Genomic DNA, 24,947 nt, shown 5'->3' on the forward strand with positions numbered 1-24,947 from the left:
ATTCGTGTGCCACAATTTCGAACGTTTAAATTGCCATTTGAAACCGCGTAATGTGTTTTGCATATTGATAGGGGTAATCTGGGYGCATATCTCATCCATAATGCATAGGGTGTCACCGCGAGGTCAGCAGACGAGCGATGCAAAGCGAGCTCTGAGTGCGCAGGCGCAACCACATTACAGCAAGCCCGTCAAGCGCAGCTATGTACCACCGACAGGGGGAAAAGGAATACAGTAAGTTGTTCTTATTTACCTATTGTTTACCCGCTTCTGTATCCGATTCTCAGGGTGAAATATCCTAAATGTGTCTTCCACGTTWGAGAGAGAACTTCAACGGAAACGCGCTGAGTACTACTATAGATCTGTTTGAAATTGCAGGCTGAGCAAATCTGATATTCCTTGCGTTGAGATAAGAACTTGATAACGCCAAATCCTTGTTAATATTCGCTAAGATTTATGATAAGGGGATCACCCTCCTGCAAATATTTGAGGTTGTATATCACCTATATTGGATGTGTATTCCATGGATGTTGAAGTTTAGTGATAACTGGAGGAAAGGGAATCTCTACATCATTTCATTACTTCAACATATTCCCTTCGACGGGCTATTAATTCATCCAGAAACCGCAAGTTATATTTGTACAACTTTTCAAATTCTTATGTAGGCCTATTTTTTTTGCATATTGCAGATGTGTAACATTTATTTCACTTCTAAACTAGTTGTTAATGGTTTGCGTCTTTCAATTCTATCTATACAATAAAAAAAAATAATAATTATAGTTTAACAATGAAAGTGGGCCATTACTGATCAAAATGTAATGTGTGGAAGCCTACCTGGTTAAATAAAGGTGAAATAAATAAAAAAATAAAAAAAATGTAATGTGTGAAAGACACGTACGATATACAGGACTGTTTCATGTGAATACATATCGAATCTCACACCATTTGATGTCAGCATTACAAAGCATTTGTATTTTCCAATAAAGTTTAGTTAACTTTGGTGATCTTATTCTTCCTCGAAAACCACTTTACCATAATCCAACCATCCACCACTAAGTAGACCTACCTATTTTCATAAATACTTAGAAATAGGATATGAAACATATTTAATTGTATATCTCAATTTTACGCATGGTGCATACCTTCATCAGGCTAAATATTTTCTGGAGTAGGCCTTAAACCACAAACACAAAAAGCTGSATGTCTTCCCCTTGTAGTTATTTTTACACAATTAGATCTGTGCCAAGGAATATTCACTTTAAATGCAACTCTCTCCCGTCGCCAGCAGAGCCCGCTTTAGACCAAGTTCATAGCCACAAGAGAGAGTTGTGAGTCCGCTTATCTTCCACCCACCCAGCGYTTCGACCATTTSAAACATAACRGTCGATAACCTAAACACTGTTCTTWACTAAAATAGCCCTCTCAGCTGCGTAAAATTAAACTTCGATTCTACAAAGTGGAGACCACGAATCGAAACAGTCTTACTACAATACAAACAGCAATTCACTTCAGACTGTCTATCTCCCTGTTTTTCGTCGATTTGTTATTAACTACACGAAGTGCTGGAAAGGCAACAAGAAAATAAACAGTCAGTGTCTGTTAAAAGCAGTTTTGAGATAAGAGAGTAAGCATCGTAGTCTCCCGGTCTTTCTCTTCTCCCCTGAAGCTAATAAAGGAAGTTGAATCCAGTATTGGTAGAATGGCTGTATAGCTAGCTGCATGGGGTCAAACAGTTGAGGGGTCAAAAGTTTACGTCGTGCGTGACTCTGCAGTCGGCTGTCGACTCTGTATTCTAGACCAATTGCTTGGTGTCAATGGCAAAGTGGGAGAGGAGAGGGAGGGATAGAGAGGAGGGGCGCGAGGGAGGGGGCTATAGATTGTCTCATGCGCAAAGATGAGAGAAATGATAGAGAGAGGAGAGGGATAGGTGAAGGGCTGACCTTCCTGGTAACAAAGCAAGCCCCAGCGCGCGACGGAGAGAAAAATGGACGCTTAGATTGAGGGAAGAAACGGAAGGATTTGGTGACATTGGGGGTCTCTCACGCACAATGCAGGTGTTTGYTCTCCCCAAACGTCCTGTCACAGGGACAACGGGAAATATCTAATGGCTCGTGCAATAACATTGTATTTATTTTCAACAGAATCAAACATTYTGTCTGTTGTTGTGGTGGTCTAGTTTACCTTTTGGCAAAGCATTACGAAGAGAACGAGAGTAAACTACCCATACAAAAAATGCATGATGAGGAATTTTGATAATTTTCTATAAAATAGCTCACATCTCTTCATTGTATTGCAATTAAATGATAGGCTACATGTGTGGTTCTATGTTAATTCGTGGGTGTGTTAAAAAACATCACCATATAGGCCTAGGTCTAGAATTATATAGTTTCCCCMTTTCCAGCATTGGATAATCAAAATAATGATAGGCCTATCAATTAAGCACACTTCATGGACACTAGCCTATATATTTCCGTTTGTGTTGCATTCTTTTAGTGTCAGACATTTAAYTAATTGGCCTGTAATGAGGACACTTGTCAGTTGAAAAAATATGGGAAAGGACAATGTAAAATGAATGATTTGCTTTATTGTTATAAATTCTACTCTTCTAATACTACAACGACTGCAACTATTATACTTGTATTAGTAGTAGTTGTAGCAGCAGCTGGCAGTAGTGATGTGCAGTAAATAATGATGGTGTTAGTGTTACTGCCATGGTGGAGGTCAAATTATACAAGTAATAGGCTATAGTATAGGCCCAATAATACAAGTTGTGTTAAACTTGAATGTAGGGAGATATCTGAAATCTCTGTATACGACCTGCGGTTATGACCCCTCTCTTCCTCTCTCTGTGCTTATCAGCGTAACGCCGTCAACAAAAATCTTTATCTTGCTTACCATCATAAAAATCCCTCACCTTATCTGATTTTCCGCTCAAAAATAATGTGCACGGAGACAGAACCAACATCTTGAAAAAGGAGTCTTTAGGCATCCTAAAGAAGGTTTATGTTCAGGCTGGAATCCTTATTGAGCAGGTTCATTATATTTCCAGACGCTACAATTGCATGTGATGGTTTTCCCCTCACAAATGTGTTAGATTGTTTTCGTTTATGTCTATTTTAAGATAATGTATTTTGCAACCCCTGTAACAATTTAAACAAAACACAACAAAGTCTGTAGGCTACTAAAGGCGTATTGCAATGTAGATTATTTCAATATTCAAAAGAAGGAAATCMCCCTCTCTGTTGAAAATGTAAATGTGTCACTTCCACAAAGAACTGCAGTAAACAGTGAAAATACAAGGAAAACATCCCGTGCCCCCACCCTGAGGAAAACAACAGTTTTCATTTCACTGCGAAAGGATGGGTAAAGGATAGTGGTTGGCAGAAAGGGGATGTTTAGACAACGTTTTGTCCACATGGTGACAACTTTCCCTAGTAAGAATATCAAAGTTGAATACCTGGAATACGGCTATCATGCAATCTGGTTGACCTTTGGAACCCTAAAACACCATCCTTCAGCAAATTCMTAAACACATTGGCCTCCATTTCTCTTTACGTAAACCTCTTTATCTACGTCGAGAAGTTGAATGGATGACTTTGGACATATTGTTGAGGTATGCTTAATGTTGGGGGGAGAAAAGAGAGACGGGAGAAACGASAAMATTGATAATTCAGTAAATAAATAATTACGTTATTGACAAACATTTGGCCTAATGGTAGAGTTTAGGATGATATAATTCTGGTTGGTCGGTATTTTGGCAAACAAGTAAGTGCRTAAGTGGTGAATAATTGTGTTAGAGAACATATCCCTATTGGAGTTCATCCGGAGTTCACTGAATTAATTTCAATTCCATTGTAGCTTGTGCKGTTGCCTAGCAGGGTATTGCCGTGAATTTTAATATCTGCAGTTTGCACACGGCTAGAGAGAGACAATAATAAATGTAGCTRTCGTAGCTTTACATTTTTCAGGACGTCAAAAGAATTAACATCGAATGATAGCAAAGATTATTTCATTTCTGTTGAGCCTAAATTCGATGCGTGCTTCCCTAAAATGTCCAATGTAGGCCTACTATATATTTAGATGAAAATAAGACAAAAAGTGAGCACATATGTTAGATCCACAATAATCAAYAAATCTAGTGTAAGGAAATGGTATCGAATATCCTCAACTGCAATTACTTAATACTTTTAAATCGACAAGTCGTGCATTTATGGTGAAATCAGCTAACAATCAATTGAACAATTTATAAAATTTTAAACAAAACATATATATACATTTTAAACAAGATATATTTCTAAATGTTAGTCTACATTAACAATATTGTATATCACGGTTTGTTAACTGCACATTTGGTTCCCCCCATTGTGCACAGGAGATTTTATTTATGCAACAAAGAAAATGAAAATCACTATGCTTGAGTTGTTTTTCGGGCTTGGAAAGCCTTTTTGAATTAGCCCCCTTCCTAGTCCATTTTTCTTCAAAGTAATGACCTGGGCACAATTCTATATGACCGAGCAAGCTATGCATACATTACTATAGAAGTTGCGTGTGGGAGAGACCCAAAGAAGGGGTGAAACGCAGGTCAGCACGTCTAACAAATATTAAAATGTCCTCGGACTCTTGACACGCCTTGCTGTTTAACAAAGACTGCCAAACTGCGAGATTAATACGAAAACTTGAGTCCACAACAAAAATGCCTTAAAGCACCCGGTGGTTTGTCGCGTTCACAACAGTAGAGGGGTAATGTGCATTTTATTTTTTTTAGATGTATTAGGTGGCATGCGGTGGTGTTGAGCGGGGGGATAGACTAGCCCTCTTTAGTCGCCCACCGCAAGGTTAAAGCGACTATGTCGCATTCGTTCGACTGAGGAAGTTGGTCTCCTGCTGTTTAATCGAATTATTTTCTTCCTCTTATAGTATGTGTAGCCTACGCGTCGGAGATTGGCTTGCGCCCTTTGGATAGTTTAATGTCCGCCTGCCCATTGTCGCCCTATGCTACCGGAGTGAAGCTTAGGCGAACACCGCGGAAATGAGAGGGAGTTTCACGCAGAAGGTATCACGGAGAGGTCACGGGCTAAACCTGTAGCGTTAGAGAAAGGAAAAGGGGGCTTCAGGGCTCACGGTACGGCGAAAGAGAAAGAAAGGYTTGGAGAATCGACAATAACCGGAGCAAGACCGCGTCCTGTGTGCAGCAGGAGAGATGGGGAAAGGAGGGAATCGAAGACGAGATGAAATGTGCCATGGAGAGAAGTAAGTAAGAAATTGGCGCTTCATTTACATATCGCSGTGTTCTCCATAGAGCAGGTGCTTGCCTGGGCGGACCACGTGCATTGCACTGCGGTGAGTGGCACTGTTCCCCCTCCTTTCATATTCCGAGTAGTTATGACTTTAATTCAACCCATTGAGGCGCAGGACCCTGAGCACCGTGTGGTGTTTTGGGGTGAATATTTACCTTGGCTATAGTTTGTGGGTGCTTTCCTTGAATGCCTGTCGGTGTACACATTAACCCYCGAAGGGGCAGATGGCTCAGGGGTCCCAATGCCGTTCAGAGGGGATGGTTAAGGGGGTGAAGGCGAGGTCGTGGACTCCAGGGGGTGAAAGGGCTAGAGTGGGCACGAGGGCTGGACTTTCTCCCTTATGCTATGAAAACATATTGGTCCTATTTTGTGCATTAGAAWTTAGTCGCGTGACATAAGTTTCTTATACAGGTATGATTAGGACTAGCTGGATTAATTTGTTCATATTGYCCACATTGTATTTTGATTCATTCAGCCGTGATATAAAGAATTCCAGCTGTTTTGAGGAGTAAGAAATAATAGACTGAGACAATGCAAGAAAAGGACGATTTGAGTGTTCAGGACATTGTTAAGGCCTATTTGTGAATTAAGCAGCCCAACGAATATGTAAACGCTAGGGGTGCTAAAGATTTCGTAATATAGATTTGGTTTGTTTTTTTCCCTCATTACAAAGTATGAAACGAACAAAGAGAATTTTGGTATAGAGAGGTTCACTTCGATTCCATCTACATTTTTTCGTTTTTCTGACATKACGTTGGCTTTTGCGCAGTAATAGTTCCTTAAATTGAATTTGGTCCCAAATTCCTTAACAAAGAGCCCTTGCGATTTCTAAACAAAGACCCATCCAAAGATGAACCTATACTCATTGATATATGAACACTTTGAGATATATATATTTAGACTAAAATGGACACATGGGATTATGAAATATCAATATACTTTTTGCTTGTTTTATCGCTCTAACTTATTGGTAGCCTCTTAAATATAAGATATTTAAAAATATTGTAATTCTCCATCATATGAGTAGCCTATCACTGGTATCGTGTTAGATTATTAAATCATATTTCCCCATTAAATAAATAGCCTATTTGAATATGTAAAAAAAAAAAAAAATTCTAAGTCAATATTGCAATTTATTTCAAAACATTTGCAAGTGAATCTAATTTGAAATTCCTCTTACAGAGGATGGGTTGAGAAACATGCTTGATGTTGATTAGAGGTGAAGGTCTTTGTTGAATGTGTATGTACATTCTTTTATTTTTGGAAAATAAAAGCTTTACTCAGAGACTATTTCACACGTAGCCCGGGCCTATCATTCTCAGGGGTAGCCTATGCACACATTTTATCCTAAATATTTCAACATCGTTTGATGCGCATTTTAAAATAACTCTGTAAGTCATTTACAGATATAAAATACCAACGCAACCTATTCCTATTAGGTATTGTTTGCAACAGATTTCACACATATTTAGCTCTCACAATGAAGTCGACATCAAATGGTCTACTCTGTAGAAGATTATTGTGGTTCTAAATGCTCTCGTACACAGGTCTTACCTTGATAGTATTGATGATATTTTAGCCTTTTGTATATGGTCAATATGCTTGCTTCTACGTCAGGTTTGAGTCTTGAGTAGCCAGAATGAGTATATGTGTTTTTTCCCAGGACGTTTAAAATCGAAATGAGAGACTCTGTGCTTGTTGTGAGGGGGAAACTTGTTAAAAAGGTCGTAAATTCTGCTGTGCTGCTTTAAGGATGTGAGAGGAGTTGGCCACTTCTTCCTTCGTGCATATTTTATTGTTTTATATACCCTACATCCGGATATCGCCGTTTGAGTGGTGTTTGCCGGTGATTGTAAACAAAAATGACCTGTCATAAAAAACAAAWGTTGTATTACAGCCTGGGCTCGAGCCTCGGTTGACCTTTCTGAAGTTTGACTCACTTGATCTATCTTACTATGTGTATCGTTGCTTGTCAATATTGTGTACAATAGTCGATAAGGAGCTGGCTATCTTATCATCCCTTACACCCTCAAGTTTATTCACTTGGCTTTTGTTCGCTCTGCATTGTCAAATAGATTACTGGCTTCGGTTATAAACGAGCTACCCCTTCTCTTGTAATTGTAGAAGTGTGAGCTTCAGTCTCCCCTGAATATGAATATTTTTTTAAACCAATTATTTACACWGATTTGCTCTTACTRTTMTTTTGTGGTTACCGAAAATCACCATGCCATTCACCTATTGTGCAATATATTTTGGCGAATCATGTCGTTTTCAAAACATAAATGCATGGAAGAAACAAATGTGAATTTGTAAAGTTGGTCCCTGCACATCACGAGCTAGCTATGTTTACGAGCAAAGCACCTTTCATTAAGTAGTGCTGTGGCACATTGCTGACACACTTGAAGGAAGCCTGCTTTGGGCGTAGCACGTTGATACCTCACATGACGCAGTCAAGGTGAGCAGCCCCTTTCAATACCTGCCCTGAGAATACCTGTCATCTATATATACCCTGTAGATCCGGATTTGTGTGAACAGACTCACGGTCACAAATTCGTATCTAAGGGAGTATGTAGTTGATGTATACGCTACAAGCAATCGATGGATACAGACGACTGCCAGTTKATGTTAATTTGAATTGTGTTGTGCCATTAGGATATATTATCCCAATGTAGGCTAATGGGGTGAGAAACTTTGTTATTGTTTTTCATTGTTGATMATTTCAGTAGAAAAGGTTAACCGAAAGTTATAATGGGTTTTATTTGCCATGTTAATCTGTCAAGTGCTGTGATTTGCTTGTCTTCCACTGAAAAGCGTATTCACGGTGCCACCATTTCGATTGTGAAACAGCCAATTTGGACAACAAAGGAGTTTTATCGCATGATCACTCACCATGCATGGAGCCTTATTCCAACGATAACATTGCATGGGTTAGGAGAATGGAGTCCTGATAAGGACCAAAACTATTATTCGGTTGGCAATGCAAGGGCGCGTGGTCTCAATTACTATGCAAGGTAGGTGTGTAAATTGGTGTGCAGGATAAACGTGGTGTTTAGGGGGGACTGACGGTGGACTCGCTTTAATGCAAAGGTCTAGCTGTGATTTAGGAGGCTTTGTAACCTGAATTAGTTGATGAATTTTCTATYGATTCTAAACAAGCCTAGATTCATCTCTGACAGCCTTCTGCTGCACGCAGCGCACGCCAGGGCATTCTCTCACCATTATTAGTGAGTCCATTTAAAAGCTTGGCAAGAACGAGCACACGCATCACTTTTCCCAGCCCTTGTTTTCAAAWGCTCCAGCCAAAATAAGAATAAAAAAATAGTGAGTGAATATGGCTTAACTATCAAGCTTTGGACGCAACACGTTTCTTGTTTATGTACTGTATCACGAATTGGACAGGTGAGGGGGTTGGTTAGTTGATCTGCTCTGTAGACGTTTGAAAACTCCGGTGGTATGTATTTCTGGCGTGGCTGCTTCAGGTTGTTATTGTTTTGATTCGTGCTTTCCGCGAGCGTGCCAGTGTGCAAAAAATTATGCAACATTCGAATGCCACAAACTATGCCCASATGATGTGCGGGTATGCCTAATCCTATTTCCTTATCCGGGAATCGTCAGGATCCACGCCATTGGCTCCCGCTGTCACATGGATTCTTAACTTTGTTCACTTGACAGAAAGTAGGAGGGTTCTACGAAACAGGAAAACGAGTAAAGCGATAGATATAAATTTTAGTATATTTTGTGTGCAATTCAAAGAAATTAATGGCCATGAGTTCCTATTTGATCAACTCCAACTATGTGGACCCCAAGTTTCCACCCTGCGAGGAATATTCACAGAATGACTACCTACCCAGTCACTCTCCGGACTACTACAGCGCCCAGAGGCGAGAGCCTGCTTTTCAGAGTGAGTCGATCTACAACCAGCGGTCGGGCTGCGCCGACCCGCCTTACACAACGTGCCAGGGTCCGGGGCAGCCCACGGTGGTGATATCTCCACGGGGTCACGTCCTCCCCCCAGCCGGACTCTCAACCCCTCTCCCGGAACCTAGCCACCATTGCGACTCCGTAACTCCAAGCCCTCCACCCGCCTGTGGCCAGAATCCCCTCAACCAAAGCCCTTCCACGGCCAGCTCTCGCAAGGATCCCGTGGTTTACCCCTGGATGAAAAAAGTCCACGTAAACATCGGTAAGTGCTGCTAACTTCTCCCTACTCTGCGTCTTTGTGAGCCTGAATCAGTTTACCTAAGGTGGGAAGCTTAGTGTTCGGTGCTAAATCTCTCTCCCCTCGTGAAGTAACCCTTGGTCTAGATTTACGATCGGCTGTTTGCAGGGCAATATAATTACATCCCCCATAAATTTTTATTGCACTTCTTCGCCAAGTACCTTTGAAGTCTATGCAAMCTAGCCCTTCTAATTTCTTCCTAAGATTGGTTTTATGACGACTCGACTATCCCATAAGTTAAGTTTTATGCTTTGGTAATTTGATTTTAAGTGGTTGGATGTACAAACGTGTACTTTCCTCTGTCACCTCTCTATTGTTCATGGAAAACTTTTATGGAAGCTAAAATATTCATATTTATGGAGACTACAATAAAACACTGATGGTAAGGCAAATAGTTGAACTCTATTATGGACCCACACAACTATTCTGCAATGATTAGAGTGTGTGCTTTGAGAACTAGAGCATGCGTTCAGACAACGACAAATGAAACTATTGTAAAGTCACTGTTTAAAGACGTGCATAATGCCAGCGCCATACGCCAGAAATTCAAAATGAAGGAGTTAGGGCCTTACTTTTAGATAGGTTATTAAGTTTGTATTTTATTTGGCTTTTTGTGGTTACCATCCACTGTGTTTTGTCTAGTTTTGAATTAGTTGAATCATTATCCAGCACCCATTCAGACTATAATAACACCCCCATGCGCCCCTCATTCACAGTGAACGTAAAGAAAATACAATGAGCATCCATGGACGGAGGCTTACTTGTAGAATTTTGCATAACATAATTCAGCAAGGTTATGTCTATATAGGCCTACCTTGTGACACGTTCTGAGGCCGATTTAATATAATATTCAAAATGTTTTGAGCTGTGTATTAATAATATATGTTTCGGCCTACAAATGCAACACATGTGTGTTTTGGGGACGGCCTGTAATATATAGCTCTCTGTCCCACAGTGAATCCAAATTACACAGGGGTGGGTGAGCCCAAGCGCTCGCGGACAGCCTACACGCGACAGCAAGTCCTGGAGCTGGAGAAGGAGTTCCACTACAATCGCTATCTGACCCGGAGACGCAGAGTGGAGATCGCCCACACCCTGGTTCTGTCCGAGCGCCAGATCAAAATCTGGTTCCAGAACCGGCGGATGAAATGGAAGAAAGACCACAAGCTGCCCAACACAAAGATCCGCTCCAACAGTAACTCCAACAACACAAACTCGCAAAGCAGCGGGCTCGCGTTGGGGAGTTCTCAGAACCGAACCAGCGGGCCTCCACCGAGCCTATAGCCTCCACCCTAACCATCCACCACCCACCCACCATGCACTTTGAAACCTCCGTTTCTGGAGTGGGATACATGGATTCCACCATGTTTTTACCTCCCCTCTTCAATTCAATTACAGGGATAGAACATGTGGGGGGAAAGAGAAGGGGGAGTAAAAAACGAAGAAGAGAAAATTTGTATCTCAAAAAATGTAGAAGGGGAGAAGATTCAAACACAAACACTTCCAATGATGTGTTCACAACCTGATCCAGTTCCTTTTTTTATCCCATGCCCCTCTCCTCCTCTCTCTCTCTTTCTCTCTCCCCCTCCATTAGAACAGAAGGCGGCAGATACTTTTCAGATTTGGTGAAGATGGATCCGTGTTTCATCTTTAATCATGCCAAACTCGGCCCCATTTGTCATGTTTACTCTGCAGTACAAAGGATGAACCGTGGGCCTGCCCATTACCTCGACGTCCAACGTTGTGTTTAATAAATGAGCCCCCTTGTTTCGTCAAGAGCCGTTTTCTTACTCCTTTTTCTCTCCTCAAAACTAAAAAATACACCGAATATGTTCTCCCCGAACATGAAGTATTTTGTAAGAGAAAATATAGCTGAATCTCAGTTATATTCTATGTTTATATATTAAGACTGACAACGATTGTGAGGTCCGTTGCTAGTTCATTTTTACAGGGACTCGTTTTTCCTTCTTTGTTTCTAGCAAAGACAGGGTGCATTTGAACAAAAGATGGTAAATCACGGTATTAACAAAGGATAGTCGTCGCAGTGGAATGATGGAGCTGGACTTATAGAATAGTTACATATATGAACCAAAATCTGGTACAAACCTACCTAAGCATTATAAACACAGCACTACAATGTACTACCTAGCTATTATAATTACCTCAGTTGTACTTATGTTCATTATTTTCTTGCCTTGTCTTATGAAGTGACAGGTTAAGCTCATTTGAATTTTGTGGCAAGTATCTGCAATACGAACATATTCATTTCTTGTAAGTGAAATGTAATTTAAGCAATTTTGTTGGCCAGGGTTGTAAAGAGAAAAAAGGTGCGTATATTGCATGACTGAATACACATTTATTTGATATTTTATCTTTCTCTATCTGGTATCCTTTCTTGGCACAAACATGCGCACACCCTCTCTCTTTCTTTCTTTCACTCTCTCTCTCGCTTTCTTCTCACCATGTGCCATTTTGGGTATTTTATTTGTACGTGTTCCTTTTATTTACATTCCAAAGATCAGTCCTGTCTCTGATAATGTCGAMATTTTAGTTTTTTCTTCCTCCATATTTGAATGTTGCTCTTTTTYTGCTCTTYCTCCTCAGTGTSTACCTATTATTTGTAAATAGCTATAGAAATGTAATAAATGGCTGAAAAAGCATCCATCAATCCTCTTTGTGTCCTCCTTTCCCTCTGCCGCTGTTTCCCCAATGCTCTGGGTCCAAAAGATACAGAGATATGTCGCTCTCTTCAGACCAGCTCCTTTCATAGCAAGGGATGTGTAAAAAAAAAAAAAAGATTCAATTTAATTTTGTCCTCCCATGGTGGGTTTTCGTTTGCCTTTCTATGTAGTCTGTCTTTTAAAAAAACACTGCACATCTCCGTGGTGATTTATATCTTATGGTCATGAGTGATCCTGGTACATTATGCCTTGTAATCTCGTTTTAAATCACGAACCCCTTCGTTTCACTCTCTTCTCTCGTTAATTTAACGGTGCTCACACACCCGCTGCTCGCTGGTGCTGAAAACAGCCTGAAAATATGGATCTTCGTTTTGAAAAAAAAAAGTTAAATAGGTTCTCGGCTCGTGGGCTTTTAATGCTTTAATGAGTCTAATTTTTGCACAACAGTTTCTCGGTGTTTGCTGGCTCGCTGTGTATTTTTTTATATTACAAAGGAGCGGGTCGGTGCCATAGCTCAAACCCTGACAACCAAATAGACAATCAAGAAGACAAATGGCTTCTTTTGTAAGGCGCGGCTCTTGTATTAATTTTCATTTTMTTCTCTTAGAGCAGGTATCGAAAATATAGAGCAGAAGAAAATAACATTCCGTTTGGGTGTTGAACTTTAAACAAAAGTGTGGCCTCAAATTGGTCTCCTCGCATTCTGTGGAACAGAGAAGATKTTCTATTACTTGCTGGTTGATGTARGCCCTTGTGCCATATAGCCTCCTCCAATCACTTTATGTGATTATATTTCTCCCCATATATTTATGAAATGCCTTTTGAAAAACACCAGCGTCCTACAGGCCTATGCTATGCCTCAAGACATTGAAGCAAGTTCAGTCAAAGATACACACATGGTACCGTTGAAATACACACAATGTGATAGGCCTACTATTGAATTCGTTCGCAGTATTTTTGAATGCGCTCTTTTTTAAGTTCTAAATTTGTTTTCGCGTGAAACCGATGGTAGGCACTATAGCTCACACACATAGATGCACACAATGGATTTTCATGTGGGGCCTTAGGCAATGTCTCTATACTTTTCAGATGGCAAGTGATATTATGTCCAAATGTTGTTATATTCACAACAGTTCAAACGTCGTTTATTTGAATAGATACATTGGTCCCCACGCACATGTGTCTTCACACAAAAAGCCCCCAAGCACTTGCATAGTAAAATAAATGAATTTGCGCGTGACATCACATACAATATGCACCTTAGAATTCTATTCTTATCCTTTATTATTATTTTTTTTTAACTTCTGCTTTCGGAGGGTGAATAGGAGCGAACAGATTTCTAAGGGGCCCCAAAAGTTCACCACCATTATTTGMGGACAGAGCCAAGAAAAATGTGAGAATTATACAGAAAAATCATTAATCACTTCTTCTCTTTAAACACTTCTTCTCCTCTCTATTGTCATTCAGCGGCACAACTGCACGGACCTTCTGCTAGGAGAGGAGTCTTGGAAGACACTTGAAGATACCACCCCCCCCCCTTCTCAACCCACCACCTTTTTTTTGACCAAGTCTTGCCACAAGAAAACTTTTTTTCTTGAAGAAAATCCCCATAGAATCCCAACGACATTGAGAATCTTCGCATTACGGAGGATGGCAGCGACGAAGGTAATGACTTTTTGTTTCGTTGGTATGCTTTGGTTGGAGTTTTATTGCTTTATAGCCCTTGCTTTCACAGCCGGGTAACAGGCGCGCATTTGTTGAGGTCGGGGGGGAAGGCTAGGTAGGTTTTATGGTCGCTTTGAWATAGTGTGTGGATCCCTACTGTTGTGTATCCACGAACGGCGTGGAGGGTAGAAATGAAGTTGCGTTTTCCTGAGAATTTGTGCAACTTGTTTACTTCTCTTGGGCTCCAAGCATCGCCTCTGAAATGGTATTAACATGTCAGATGTCTCTCTCGCTCACCCTCTTCCTCTCTCGCTCTCTCTATGTGTTGCTTATTTCAATAGGCCTATGTTTCTAGTACATTATATACATGGATATGGGTGTATAGGCTTTGTAATAGGCACACCCATGCATCATGTTGGCCTTTTGGAATGGACAGAATCATTGTCTTCAAAGCTTGACACTGCATTCTTTCAGGGTTAGAGGATATTTACATTATTAGAATACTGTCCTATAATTGGCCTATTTATATTTTTCTAATTGAATATACTTTTTTAGTGTTACCTGCAGTTATATTTGAATTTGAATATGAAGGCTAAGTCCTATCGTTTGTRTACAGGTGCGTAMATGCAACAGAGGCCTGGCTATGAGTAATTAGATGATCAATTGGTCAAACCAAAAGAACGATTCATGGGGGATACCGGAAAAAAATWATTTACTTCGAAATAAACGACTTGTAGCACAACTCTGCAACGCAATTGCATTTAGTCGTTTGCTTAGATGAGCACGAATGCCTCAGAAGTGCATTCACTGCTGGTTGACTCATTCAAATCAATCTCTGTGGATATATATAAAAAGTCTAAGGACTATATATATAAAAATATAAGTACTGGTATCGAAGGGAGAGGCAGAGAGAGAGAGAGAAAAAAATCGATGGGTGGAATTGACAACAGAATGGCCTGGCCGAGCGCGAGTTCAACCAGGGGACAGTCACAGACTGACCCTTGGTACCCCTTGACCCCTCGCAGACTGGACACCGCTCCATGTTACATTTCCAACAAAGACCCCGGGCGAGTTAGTCATAACACCGCGGCCAGGTCACTGTAACCTCGGGGCACGGTGCTATCTCGTCTCAGACACCCACGTAAACCAAACAGGGCCTTAAGAAAACAGACAGCGGTGCCCTTCACCAGAGCTATCTAGCTGCATGGAGTATTTTTTTCTTTCTCGTTCCCCTCAGAWTCACAAATATATAGGCTAAGCCTCTGGTTGCTACAGGAGACGTTTGGGTTGTGTCTCACATCTTGATAGGCCTCGCTATGAGTGAGACTGTACATTTCAGCAGCTTCAGCTTTACACAGGAAGTCATAGGGGCTTTATACCCCCCCCTCCCTCTTCCCCCAGATACGACTACTATATGGTATGCCAACGCCTTGCATTGTATCATGCTCCCTCAGTCCCTCTCCAGCCACCGCCTTCCTCCCTCCTTGGACCTAAAACCCCTCCAAGATTTGTTGGAAGCCTCTGCCGCTTGGCCCGGAGAGCTGCGGTGGTGTGGTGCCTGTTTCAGATCACACCGCTAATTGCGAAACAAATAGCCTCCGCGCATTGCTGAATTATTATTGTGGACAGCCATGGAGCGGAGGTCAGTGCCATGTAGTCACATAGATATATAGCTAACGCACGCGCACTTTGTGTGCAAAAGCTGGAAGCGTTTTTTTTTTTTTATTATTGTGGACAGCCATGGAGCGGAGGTCAGTGCCATGTAGTCACATAGATATATAGCTAACGCACGCGCACTTTGTGTGCAAAAGCTGGAAGCGTTTTTTTTTTTAAAGGAGACATTAAGTAAAGCAAAGCACCATTGTTACTGCTGCCAGCAACGACCCCCCCCCCCCCTTCTAACCCACTGTCCACTAATACATTGTACAGTATAACGCTTTACTGTATTATATGTGTAGGGTGTTGTTTTGTGAACACTGATGCCCCAGCTTACATTCATTGTGCACAAATGTTAACTTGCACAAGCTACCTAGAATAGTGGTTGTTCTCTTTGGAGTCTTTTCCCTTTTCATTGTGGACCCATGGGTTATTACTGAATGTGTGGCTCAATATGATGCGGTTTCATCATGTCGTCACCAAATGCGGAATGTGAAAATATAAGTAAAGTTCCATGTTACTATTTTAGCGAATAAGTTTTGGTTTCAAGGGTAGTAATGCATGATAATAATGGATAATGCAATGAATAATAGCACTGCWCCTATCTATAGCGTACGTCTAGCTAATCTCTTTACTACTCTTTATTACTTAGCCTACTACTATTATTATGATTATAGCCTACTACTACTACTACTACTACTAGCTACTACTTTAATTATACTACTAATGATAATAGCACAAATAATGATAGGCCGACAGACAGACAGATAGACAGACACAGTAAATACAAACAAAGGCTACTGTACATACACTAACAGCATCCATAATTCATCTTTATAATTATGATCGCAACGCCAATACCTTGATACCGTTCACCATGTAGGCCTACCTTCATGTTTTATCATATTTCAGACTGGCTTCCATAGATTTAGAATTGTTTTCAGAAGCATACAGTATTGATTGAAACATACCTAAAATAACTATAGTATAATGTCAGGTTATGTTACATGCTGACTGGATGCTGTCCTATGGAGTCCATGTCCTTCGCAGAATATATTTGAAAAAAGGTTGTGTGTGTTCTGCCGGCTCTGACAGATTTACGATCCCCAATAAAGGCCGGGATGTTGGGCTTCGTAAATCAATCTCTGCTTCCCCATATAAACCTAGCCTTTAGCAAAACGCTGTGTTTACATAGCCAAACTTCAGCTTTGATTTTCATGGACTGCTGTTTGATATTTTTGTAGATTTTTTTTGATTGACTATTTATTACTATTATGATGATGATGATGATGATGATTATTATTATGTCTTCTGTAAGCAATAGTAACCCACATATAGGCTATTCTTTATTTACACAGTATTTCAAATGCTTTTTTTTTATGGACACTTCAGTTTTTAAGTGCAGTTTTATTCAATTCCAGAGTGATTAGGTTAATCATTTACAAGGATAAGGCTTTTGGGTGTTCCCATCGATCACGGATTTTTCTTAGACCTTTTCTTGCAATGTATTTCGTCCCCCCCCCCAAGAAAATAGGCTATTATTAGGCCTATATAATCATCACTATCATTCTCATTAAGCTATTGGTGTTGTTGTTGATATCAATATTATTATTATAATTAGGCTACACAATATGGTGTCATTCTTTTGTGAGTAGTATTCGTTTGTTGTTCTTATTGTGGTAATCTTTGTTGCGGTTATATGGGCCCACTGTGATTAGTATAATTTATAGCCATCATTAATAGTGCTATCACCGCTGCAAATATTTGATTTAAATTATGTGTGAAATCTTTTGGAACTCCTTGAAATGTGTTGTCAGTTTTGGATTTCTATSTTTCCCAGTCGTACCTTTCTTTGTGTCTCCCCTATTCTGTTATCGAAGAGAGCAAAGCTACAATAATGATACAATAACGATTTGATCTGATATGCGCAATTGTATTGTTCTACTCTGCCATCCGCATGTAGGCCTATCGTGCGTGCATTGTTCACATTTCCCCCCGACCGCAAATATTTCAAAGAACCTGCTGGGCAAAGTTATAGCTGCAAAATAGCTTATCTACACAGCGTTGATTTCTTTCCTAAATAGTTCGGGGTAATTACATTTGATATCAAACCAGTTTGTGCCGTTTTCCCCTCAGGCTGTTTATTTTCTTGTTTACGATATTCCTGGGGAAAAGGGAAACAGCTTCAGTGTTCTGTTGTTCTCTGCTACTCGTAGGCACAGCAGCAAGTCCTGCTATTGTTTGACCTTCAGGATTCTCCTTTAGACATAGCTGCATGGGTTTGTTGGACACAGCCCCAGGTCTATTGTTCTGAGTGAGTGCAATGGCAGAGCACACCAAAGGATTGGTACCATTGTTGCTAAGTGCTTGCGGGCAGGGTCTCTCCCCATACAACTCTCTCCTTTCTGCCGCGTGCTACCTGTTTTTTATTCGCKCCATAATGGTCCCTGTAAAAATKAATCACCCTCGTGCCACGGGCTTCCACCAAACTTGTTAATAATTAGATGCCTGCTATTTAGAGATCTCGTTGGCGCAGCTATGTGTGCCATCGCTTCACGGCTCCTATCGAAGTCATTCGAAAAGAAGGATTCCACAAAAAGGTAGTTGTTTTCTTTGATCTCTTAGCAATTGTGCCGTATTGAATCACCATCAGTAACGATAGTGTTATTATGAAATTGACTGTGGGTGAAAGAGCGTATGCATCGATTTCATTTCTTCCAGAATGGCCAAAGATGTATTTAATTCTTGTGTAAACAAAAGATTTGTGCAAACCAACAAGGGCTTCAACGAATAACATGACATCAATAATATCAACAATAGACCAAGCGAACCAGTTTAGCTATTACAACATTGGCTTTTAGTGTACGCCTTCTGTGCACAAATCTAGATCTAAATAAGGATTGCTTGTTTTCAATCGAAATAAAAACACCCTTATCTAGAAATACATAAACAGAGGTGGTAAGGAATAAAGACCAAACGAAGTGTTTCACTATCCTCCTCTATTCGTACCATGCCATCCCTCTCATATGGCCACTTACCATAACTTCTTTCAGTAGCCTACATAGCACACACATAGCATAAGACGTATTTCTCCCTTTCACAATGAGCTGTAGAGTAAACGGTGCAGGCCTATAGGCTAGTCTTTATTGTGTATTTCTGTAAAAGATTTAAGTTAGAACGTGGGCTCTGGAGTGTTGGGTCAGAGTGGTCCCGGGAGCGTGCAAGGAGAGGTACCCCATCCCCTCCTGGTCACGTGATTCATTAAATAATTAATGCAGAGGTTGCAGAATAGATATGTATTCGTCAGGAATATCGCAGACATGGTCTCCTTGTGTCTGACGTGAAATTCAACTGTCCTTTTAAAAACAAGCCCTATAGCGGAGAAGAAAAAAAAGAGAGGGGAGAGACACACAGAGGCTGCAATAAAACAAATTTGGACGAGAGCCTCTCGTCGTGTGGACATTGTGAGTATAGCGGAAACGGGGACGCCACTTCCACGCAAGTGCATTGCTGCGCCGTTGGCTTACCCGAGTCAATGAATTATATGCTGTTTGTAATATTGTGGTAAATATGTCAAAAATACTCATCTTGCYGTACTTTGACATCATGCATGTGTTTGCACCCATCATCCCATCGTTTGACTTCAGCCTTGGTTACATGAGCAATAGTAGCCTTTACATGTCATAGTACTGCACTGTATTGCAATGCAATGATAGCGATGTATATATTTTAAAAGCAGTCGTATTACTATTCTCATCCGTCCCCCATCCCATCTCGGTCTTCCTCATGTCTGCATGTCTCTCTCTCCCTCTCTCTTCTTTTCAGCCAGCTACTTCGCTTGATTTATAGTGATATGTGTGTCAGCGGCAGCGGGCTGCCATTGTGTGTTTGTAAGGGAGTTGTGTTGTTTATGGCCGTCTCCACGATAAATCATTTCTCGGGGAAAATGATTGGCGAGTGATGATAAACGGGAATGAGGAAGAGATTCCTGGATCTTCGTTTCTCACTCTGGCTTTTTCGGTGCTTCTTGTCTCTCGCCGGTCGAGAAAAGCTTTTGCCTTTTTTACACTCCTCTCTCCCCCCGCAGTTGATTATCGCGGGCGATTTACGGCAATGGATCAGCGACTAATATGAAGGCTAAGTAGCTCGAGGTCTTGAGTTACTGCATATGCGATTACCAATTAAGGGAAGATTTGTTTAAATTTGGCAAAACGGGAACGCCTCGTCGCCATGTGAATCTCATAAAAGCGCCGGAGCTCGCCAGCATAGGCCTAGTCATAGCCAGGGGTTTAATACCTGAGCTCCAGGCGTTTTTTTTTGGACAAGATAGACAACTTAATTGGAATACAAACTTAGTAGGAGAAGAGTAGGCTATAATAAGCTAGATGAGATGTGTTGTATAGAGGGGTGGCATGACGGRCATAGCATCGACTAGCTAAAGTAGTAGCTAAAGGGACGGAAGGATTCATTTTTAGAATATTTTCCGACATTTTTTTCGATACATTTTCTGTGGATTTTGTTCGACCATGAAATGATGCAACATTCGATAACTTATGTCAGTATGGTGRTGTTTAGCAAACAGAACATAGTATTTTTTATTATTTGGTGCACTATTGTGTCCATGATGCCATCGAATGTCTGCAGGTTGTGAGAATAGCACAGGCATCATTTTTATTGGTTGTGGTGGCATTTTTGGGGGTGGGGGCATATGTTATTTTCTGGGCTAACCGTAGTCAATGTCGTATATGACGCGTTAACGTTGTTTTGGTGTGGATATAAAATATGTGTATGCTGCATTGATGCTATTGAARGAGAGAACTACAAAGACAGACAAAGACTGCAACAGTTTTCCATTTGAAAATGCTTTACTCACATTTTGGTTTGAAAAAGGATGACATTRCAGATAATGAAATCAGTATGTTGTAGGATAATGATCATAGGCCTAATAATAATAATAATGATAATAATACATATTTATAATGCAGTCCTTTCTTTTTCTATTCATGAATACAAAAGCAGYTTAAATGTCATTCCCATGGCTGGCTCCTTCCACAATCCTCCCCTTCGCCTCGCTAGTGTAAACCTTTGTGTAACAAAATTAGAACAACTCTGTGGCTCCCATCAAATATTAATGGGCATAGCAGCGAGGGGCAGCACTTTTCAAAATGTCTATTCCAGCGGCGCTACTTGTTGTCGGGCGCTGTGTCAAAAACAATATTCCAGCTCATTTCGGTGGATGCTCAGGGGGCGATGAGAAGGGGACATTGTGCGCGTAAGAGATCACGGTTGCTCACTGAAACCGCCTCATGTCTGATTTCAATGACAGCCCAGCGTTGGAAAAATTATTCAAAATGCCAGTCAGATGGGTAGCCAGACTGGGTGCTCAGATTCTGGGTGGAAACAATTGTGCATCATCATCATAGTAAAAAACGAACTGTTAGCATTACGCACAGCTCTAATACACGTAAATAGGCTAYAAATAGATTAGCATTAACATTTGTAAGTAACATGTAATGGTAGCAACAGTGGGTTATGAGGCTTCTATAATAGCATCAGTATAATACTATTGCAAATGTCCTCCCTGCCTTAACTAGAGGTTGAAAGCTGAAAGTGGGCCCTTGTTTGAATGGCTCTTCGGTTCGATTCTATAGGATAGGCTATTGCACTTCAAAACCTTTAAAACAACCTGCAACTGATTCACGGCATCCAGATTGTATATGTATATCTTTATAGGGCTCTACGTATGTATGCAGTAAGTGTGTCGGATTATTGTTTATCATTTGTGTCGCAGACAAGGTCGTTAGAATCCCACGCATAAGAGACGAGGCATCAAGAGCGCATCTTCCCGCTCAACAGCGTTGGGAACAATACAAATATATGGCAGCCATATTGAGCCCTTCTCTCACAAAAAGGCGCGACCCTCCAAGAATACACCATTCATAAGCATAGCCCCTTTTCTCCGGAATATTCTCTCGCTTACCTCAACGTATTCGTATTGTTGTGCTACAGCAAACACATCGAGATAAATGTATTTCCATCCGTTTTTTTTTGCAATTTGTTTACATAAAGAAAATGGTGGCTCTATAATAATAGTATTTTGGAGGTAGCTTAAATTCGATTGTTGCACTTCCTTTTTACAATTATAGATAGACTACGACGACACTGCTTGCTTCACTCATTGTAGTATAAAAACAATAACGGAATGTATGGTACATAACACTGCAGGCGACAAAAGATTCACTAGAACACAAAACTTTTCCTGTGGACAAAAAACAAAAGACGTACCATTAATCATTAATTTACGCGTAAATAAGTAACACATGTATCTACCACATAATAACCAGGACAAGAGGTACACAAAAAGCAATGGGATTGTTTTAATATATCCAAACAAGAGAGAACTGTTCATTCTAAAGCCTGTCCTAACCTCGATCTAACTTAGCTCTATAATTGCAATATTTGTCATTGTAAACAAATATCGAAAGCTTTAGTTTAAGTTTTATGCAATGAAAATCTAACTATCTAACATGTCTTGCATTTATCCACTAAAACATAAGCGTAATATGTATCCTCTTTATTTCAGTCACATTGACCACCCTTAGCCATAATATTAAGCCGAAATTTGACATAATAGATTACACGAAGCCTAATACAGTTTCGATGTAATGTTACTCAACGACTTGCTCAAAAGCTACACAATAATTTAGCTCCCCAAACCATCTATTAAAAGCAGGTGAAAACACAGCTAAAATATCCATCGAGTGGTCAGATTAGTCTTAAACTTGAGTCTTAAACTTGAAAATAATAGCTGTTATTTCAACCCAAGTTATATGACTTCTATTATTATTATTATCCTTTTGAGTAGTCTATTTCAAACTCCTAATTCTGTTCAGAGGGCCAGGTAGGTATTGGTTGGCCAGGTAGGTATTTCCCCGGCCTTCGGTAATGCAGGAATGATTACCCCTTCGGAAATAAATCAATATGAAGCCCCGCGCTAATTTATAATGATCTACAAGAGCAGCAATTCAAAAGCGCATGAAAAATGACCGGTGAAACCGTATCCAGAGGCTGCAAGGAGAATTTTCACTCGGTTGAAGAGCATGCAGGGGAGCGATAAGAGTACTAAGCCGGAAATGTTCAGAAGAAAGGCAAGGTTTTTCATGCAGGACTCAAAATAACTCGGATACTATCGTGGTACATTTGCATCAGTATAATTGAACTTCCCTCTCCATACCTTGTATCTCTTTCTCTCTCCCCTTTCTTTCTATCCCCCTCTCTCCATTTCTGTCTCTCTCTCTCTCTCTCTCTCTCTCTCTCTCTCTCTGTGTTTCTGTGTGTGTGTGTTTCTGTGTGTGTGTGTGTGTGTTTCTGTGTGTGTGTTTGTGTTGTCTGAGCGTAGGCAGATAACACTCAGACGCAAAAAAGGATCAGCCAAGAAACAAAGCCAAGTGCATCCGACATAGTCACAAATTCTAAAACGTAATAATCTACATTTACAAACGTGAGTGCAATAAAAACAATCACAGGGTGAGAGCTTTTAAACACATCAAGACAGAAGTCATTTATTTTCATATCCCCTTACTAGCCCTCTGCTATGATGCACGCCTATTTCATTCGTGAAGAACATACTATCCGTTATCCGCCAACCACCCCCAGCCTAAAAATGAATTTAACTCTGGCAACAAAATGGCAGTATCGGAATGAGGTTGACCACGTTCACCCCTGCAGAAGCCCGCAGGTTGTAATCGCCATATGGCCCGCGTGTCGGCCTCGCAGCCGTGCAGTCAGATCCCTATTGGACAGACGAACCCCTTTGCCTTCTCCACCCTGTGTGTCCTGTCAGTCCACTGGTTCAGTAGTTCACCTTGTCAATCCACAACGCTCCATGCAAGCAGCTATAGGCGGAAAAAAGAGGCAGAGGGTAGAGGTGGAATCTATCGCCTGCTGCTGACTGCTAAGMCCGAAGGAATCGCATGCAGGGTTCCAAGAGTTCGGAAGTGCAAAGGGTGCTCCATGTTCGGGAGCACTCGGGCTCGGAAGACCCCGTCGTGTTGATGGGTGCGCGCGCGCATGTGTGTTGTGAGCAGTCCGTCCTGCTCGCGGTTGAGGATTTATAGCTTTCCAAAGCTGCCATGTAAACTCTCTTATTTTGTTTTGTTTAGTGGAAAGATACCATTACCAAATTACGCACAGCGCATCCAAGGTCACCAAAACGCAAAAAACGATATATTCCAGGCGCGTTTACAGTAGATAATCCCACAAACGCTGGTCAAGCTGGGCTCGAGAGACCCAGAGAAGTGCTGGAAGTCAGGTAAGGTTTTCAGGCATCTACTGACGCCGGATGCTTGAGCTCTTCCGAGTGTCCTATGCTCCTCTGTAGACAAGTCATTAATTATCCGTTGTGTGACCCATCTTTGGGTGTGCCTGAGCTCGCAAACTTTTGTGTTTTCGAAYAGCCGAAGACAGATGCCTTCGAATAGGTAACCGAGGAGGGCTAAAGGGCGACTCGCTCCCCTCTCTCTCTTTTCCCTCACCCGCTCTCCATTCTCTCCCTTTCAGTGCATTTTTTTTACCTCTCCCTGCCTGTCGCCCTTCTTCTTCTTTCTACTTCTCTGTCAAGCATTAATATCTGGGCTCCCACACCCCCATTTAAAAGTTTACTCATTGCGTAAAGTGCGGTGCATCAAATGTTAAGAGAGGGGAGTGGGGGACTCGCGGTGTGGGGTGAGCCGTGAATGGATCTGATGGCTAGGTGTAAAAAGAAGATGCATGTGCTGATTTATGACCGTGTGAAAGGATTGCTTACTCTAGCTGCTCCCAATTTACCCTCGGCTTTTTCTCTCCCCCCAGGAATCCCAATATACTATCAAGCCCATCACTACGGGCTCTCTTTGTTATTATTTTCAATATTGCTGTTTGTGGAACAACTGGTGCGCCACACAAACCTACAAATGGCGTTTTAGGCTATGTCAAGTAATGTAGATTAGCGCTATTAATTCTAACACGACCTGGAGGTTCATGGATATATTGAAAGATATTGTATTTCATACTACAACTGTTAACCTCTAGGCGTGTAAAATAGAAGGTGTTCTAGTAAAATAGAACATGTTGACTTCAGAGGACRTCGAGRGCTCACTGATAATAGTAAGATGGTCATTCATAGGCCCTCAGTGAGCCTACACCCACATTGCTAATTATGCTTCCCATGCATCTCGGTCTGTACATCTGCAAACACCAAATACTTTGAGTCGATTAAATATGTTGTTTCTATTCTAAATGACCCATCCGTGAAATATTGAGATATAGATGAAGGCATATGGCACACAACCTCACTAACAACATGTTCTAATGTTACAAGAACATGAAAATAAACGGCGTAAGAGGACTTTGTACAGCAAGAGATGCAGTAAATGAAGCCATGCTATTACGTGC

At 41.0% G+C, this 24,947-nt stretch overlaps 2 protein-coding genes across 9 annotated transcripts in view; both read left to right on the plus strand.

Moving 5' to 3' along the window:
• LOC112068781 (homeobox protein Hox-B3a) overlaps positions 1-24,947 on the plus strand; it is a 56,660-nt gene that overhangs the window by 17,832 nt on the left and 13,881 nt on the right. For 2 of the 8 annotated variants that reach the window (XM_024135980.2, XM_024135981.2), the window contains exon 2: positions 13,662-13,859. The gene's annotated coding sequence lies outside the window, so the exon portion shown is untranslated. The other 6 variants (XM_070438298.1, XM_024135979.2, XM_070438299.1 and 3 more) reach the window with 6 other exon arrangements.
• Positions 7,863-12,181, plus strand: hoxb4a (homeobox B4a). Its single transcript, XM_024135992.2, has 2 exons — positions 7,863-9,477; positions 10,469-12,181. Exons 1-2 carry the CDS (start codon positions 9,054-9,056, stop codon positions 10,795-10,797), a joined length of 753 nt encoding a protein of 250 aa, XP_023991760.1. The 5' UTR covers positions 7,863-9,053; the 3' UTR covers positions 10,798-12,181.

The sequence above is a fragment of the Salvelinus sp. IW2-2015 genome, unplaced genomic scaffold, assembly GCF_002910315.2.
Source record: "Salvelinus sp. IW2-2015 unplaced genomic scaffold, ASM291031v2 Un_scaffold712, whole genome shotgun sequence".
In the NCBI taxonomy this organism is placed as follows: domain Eukaryota; kingdom Metazoa; phylum Chordata; class Actinopteri; order Salmoniformes; family Salmonidae; genus Salvelinus; species Salvelinus sp. IW2-2015.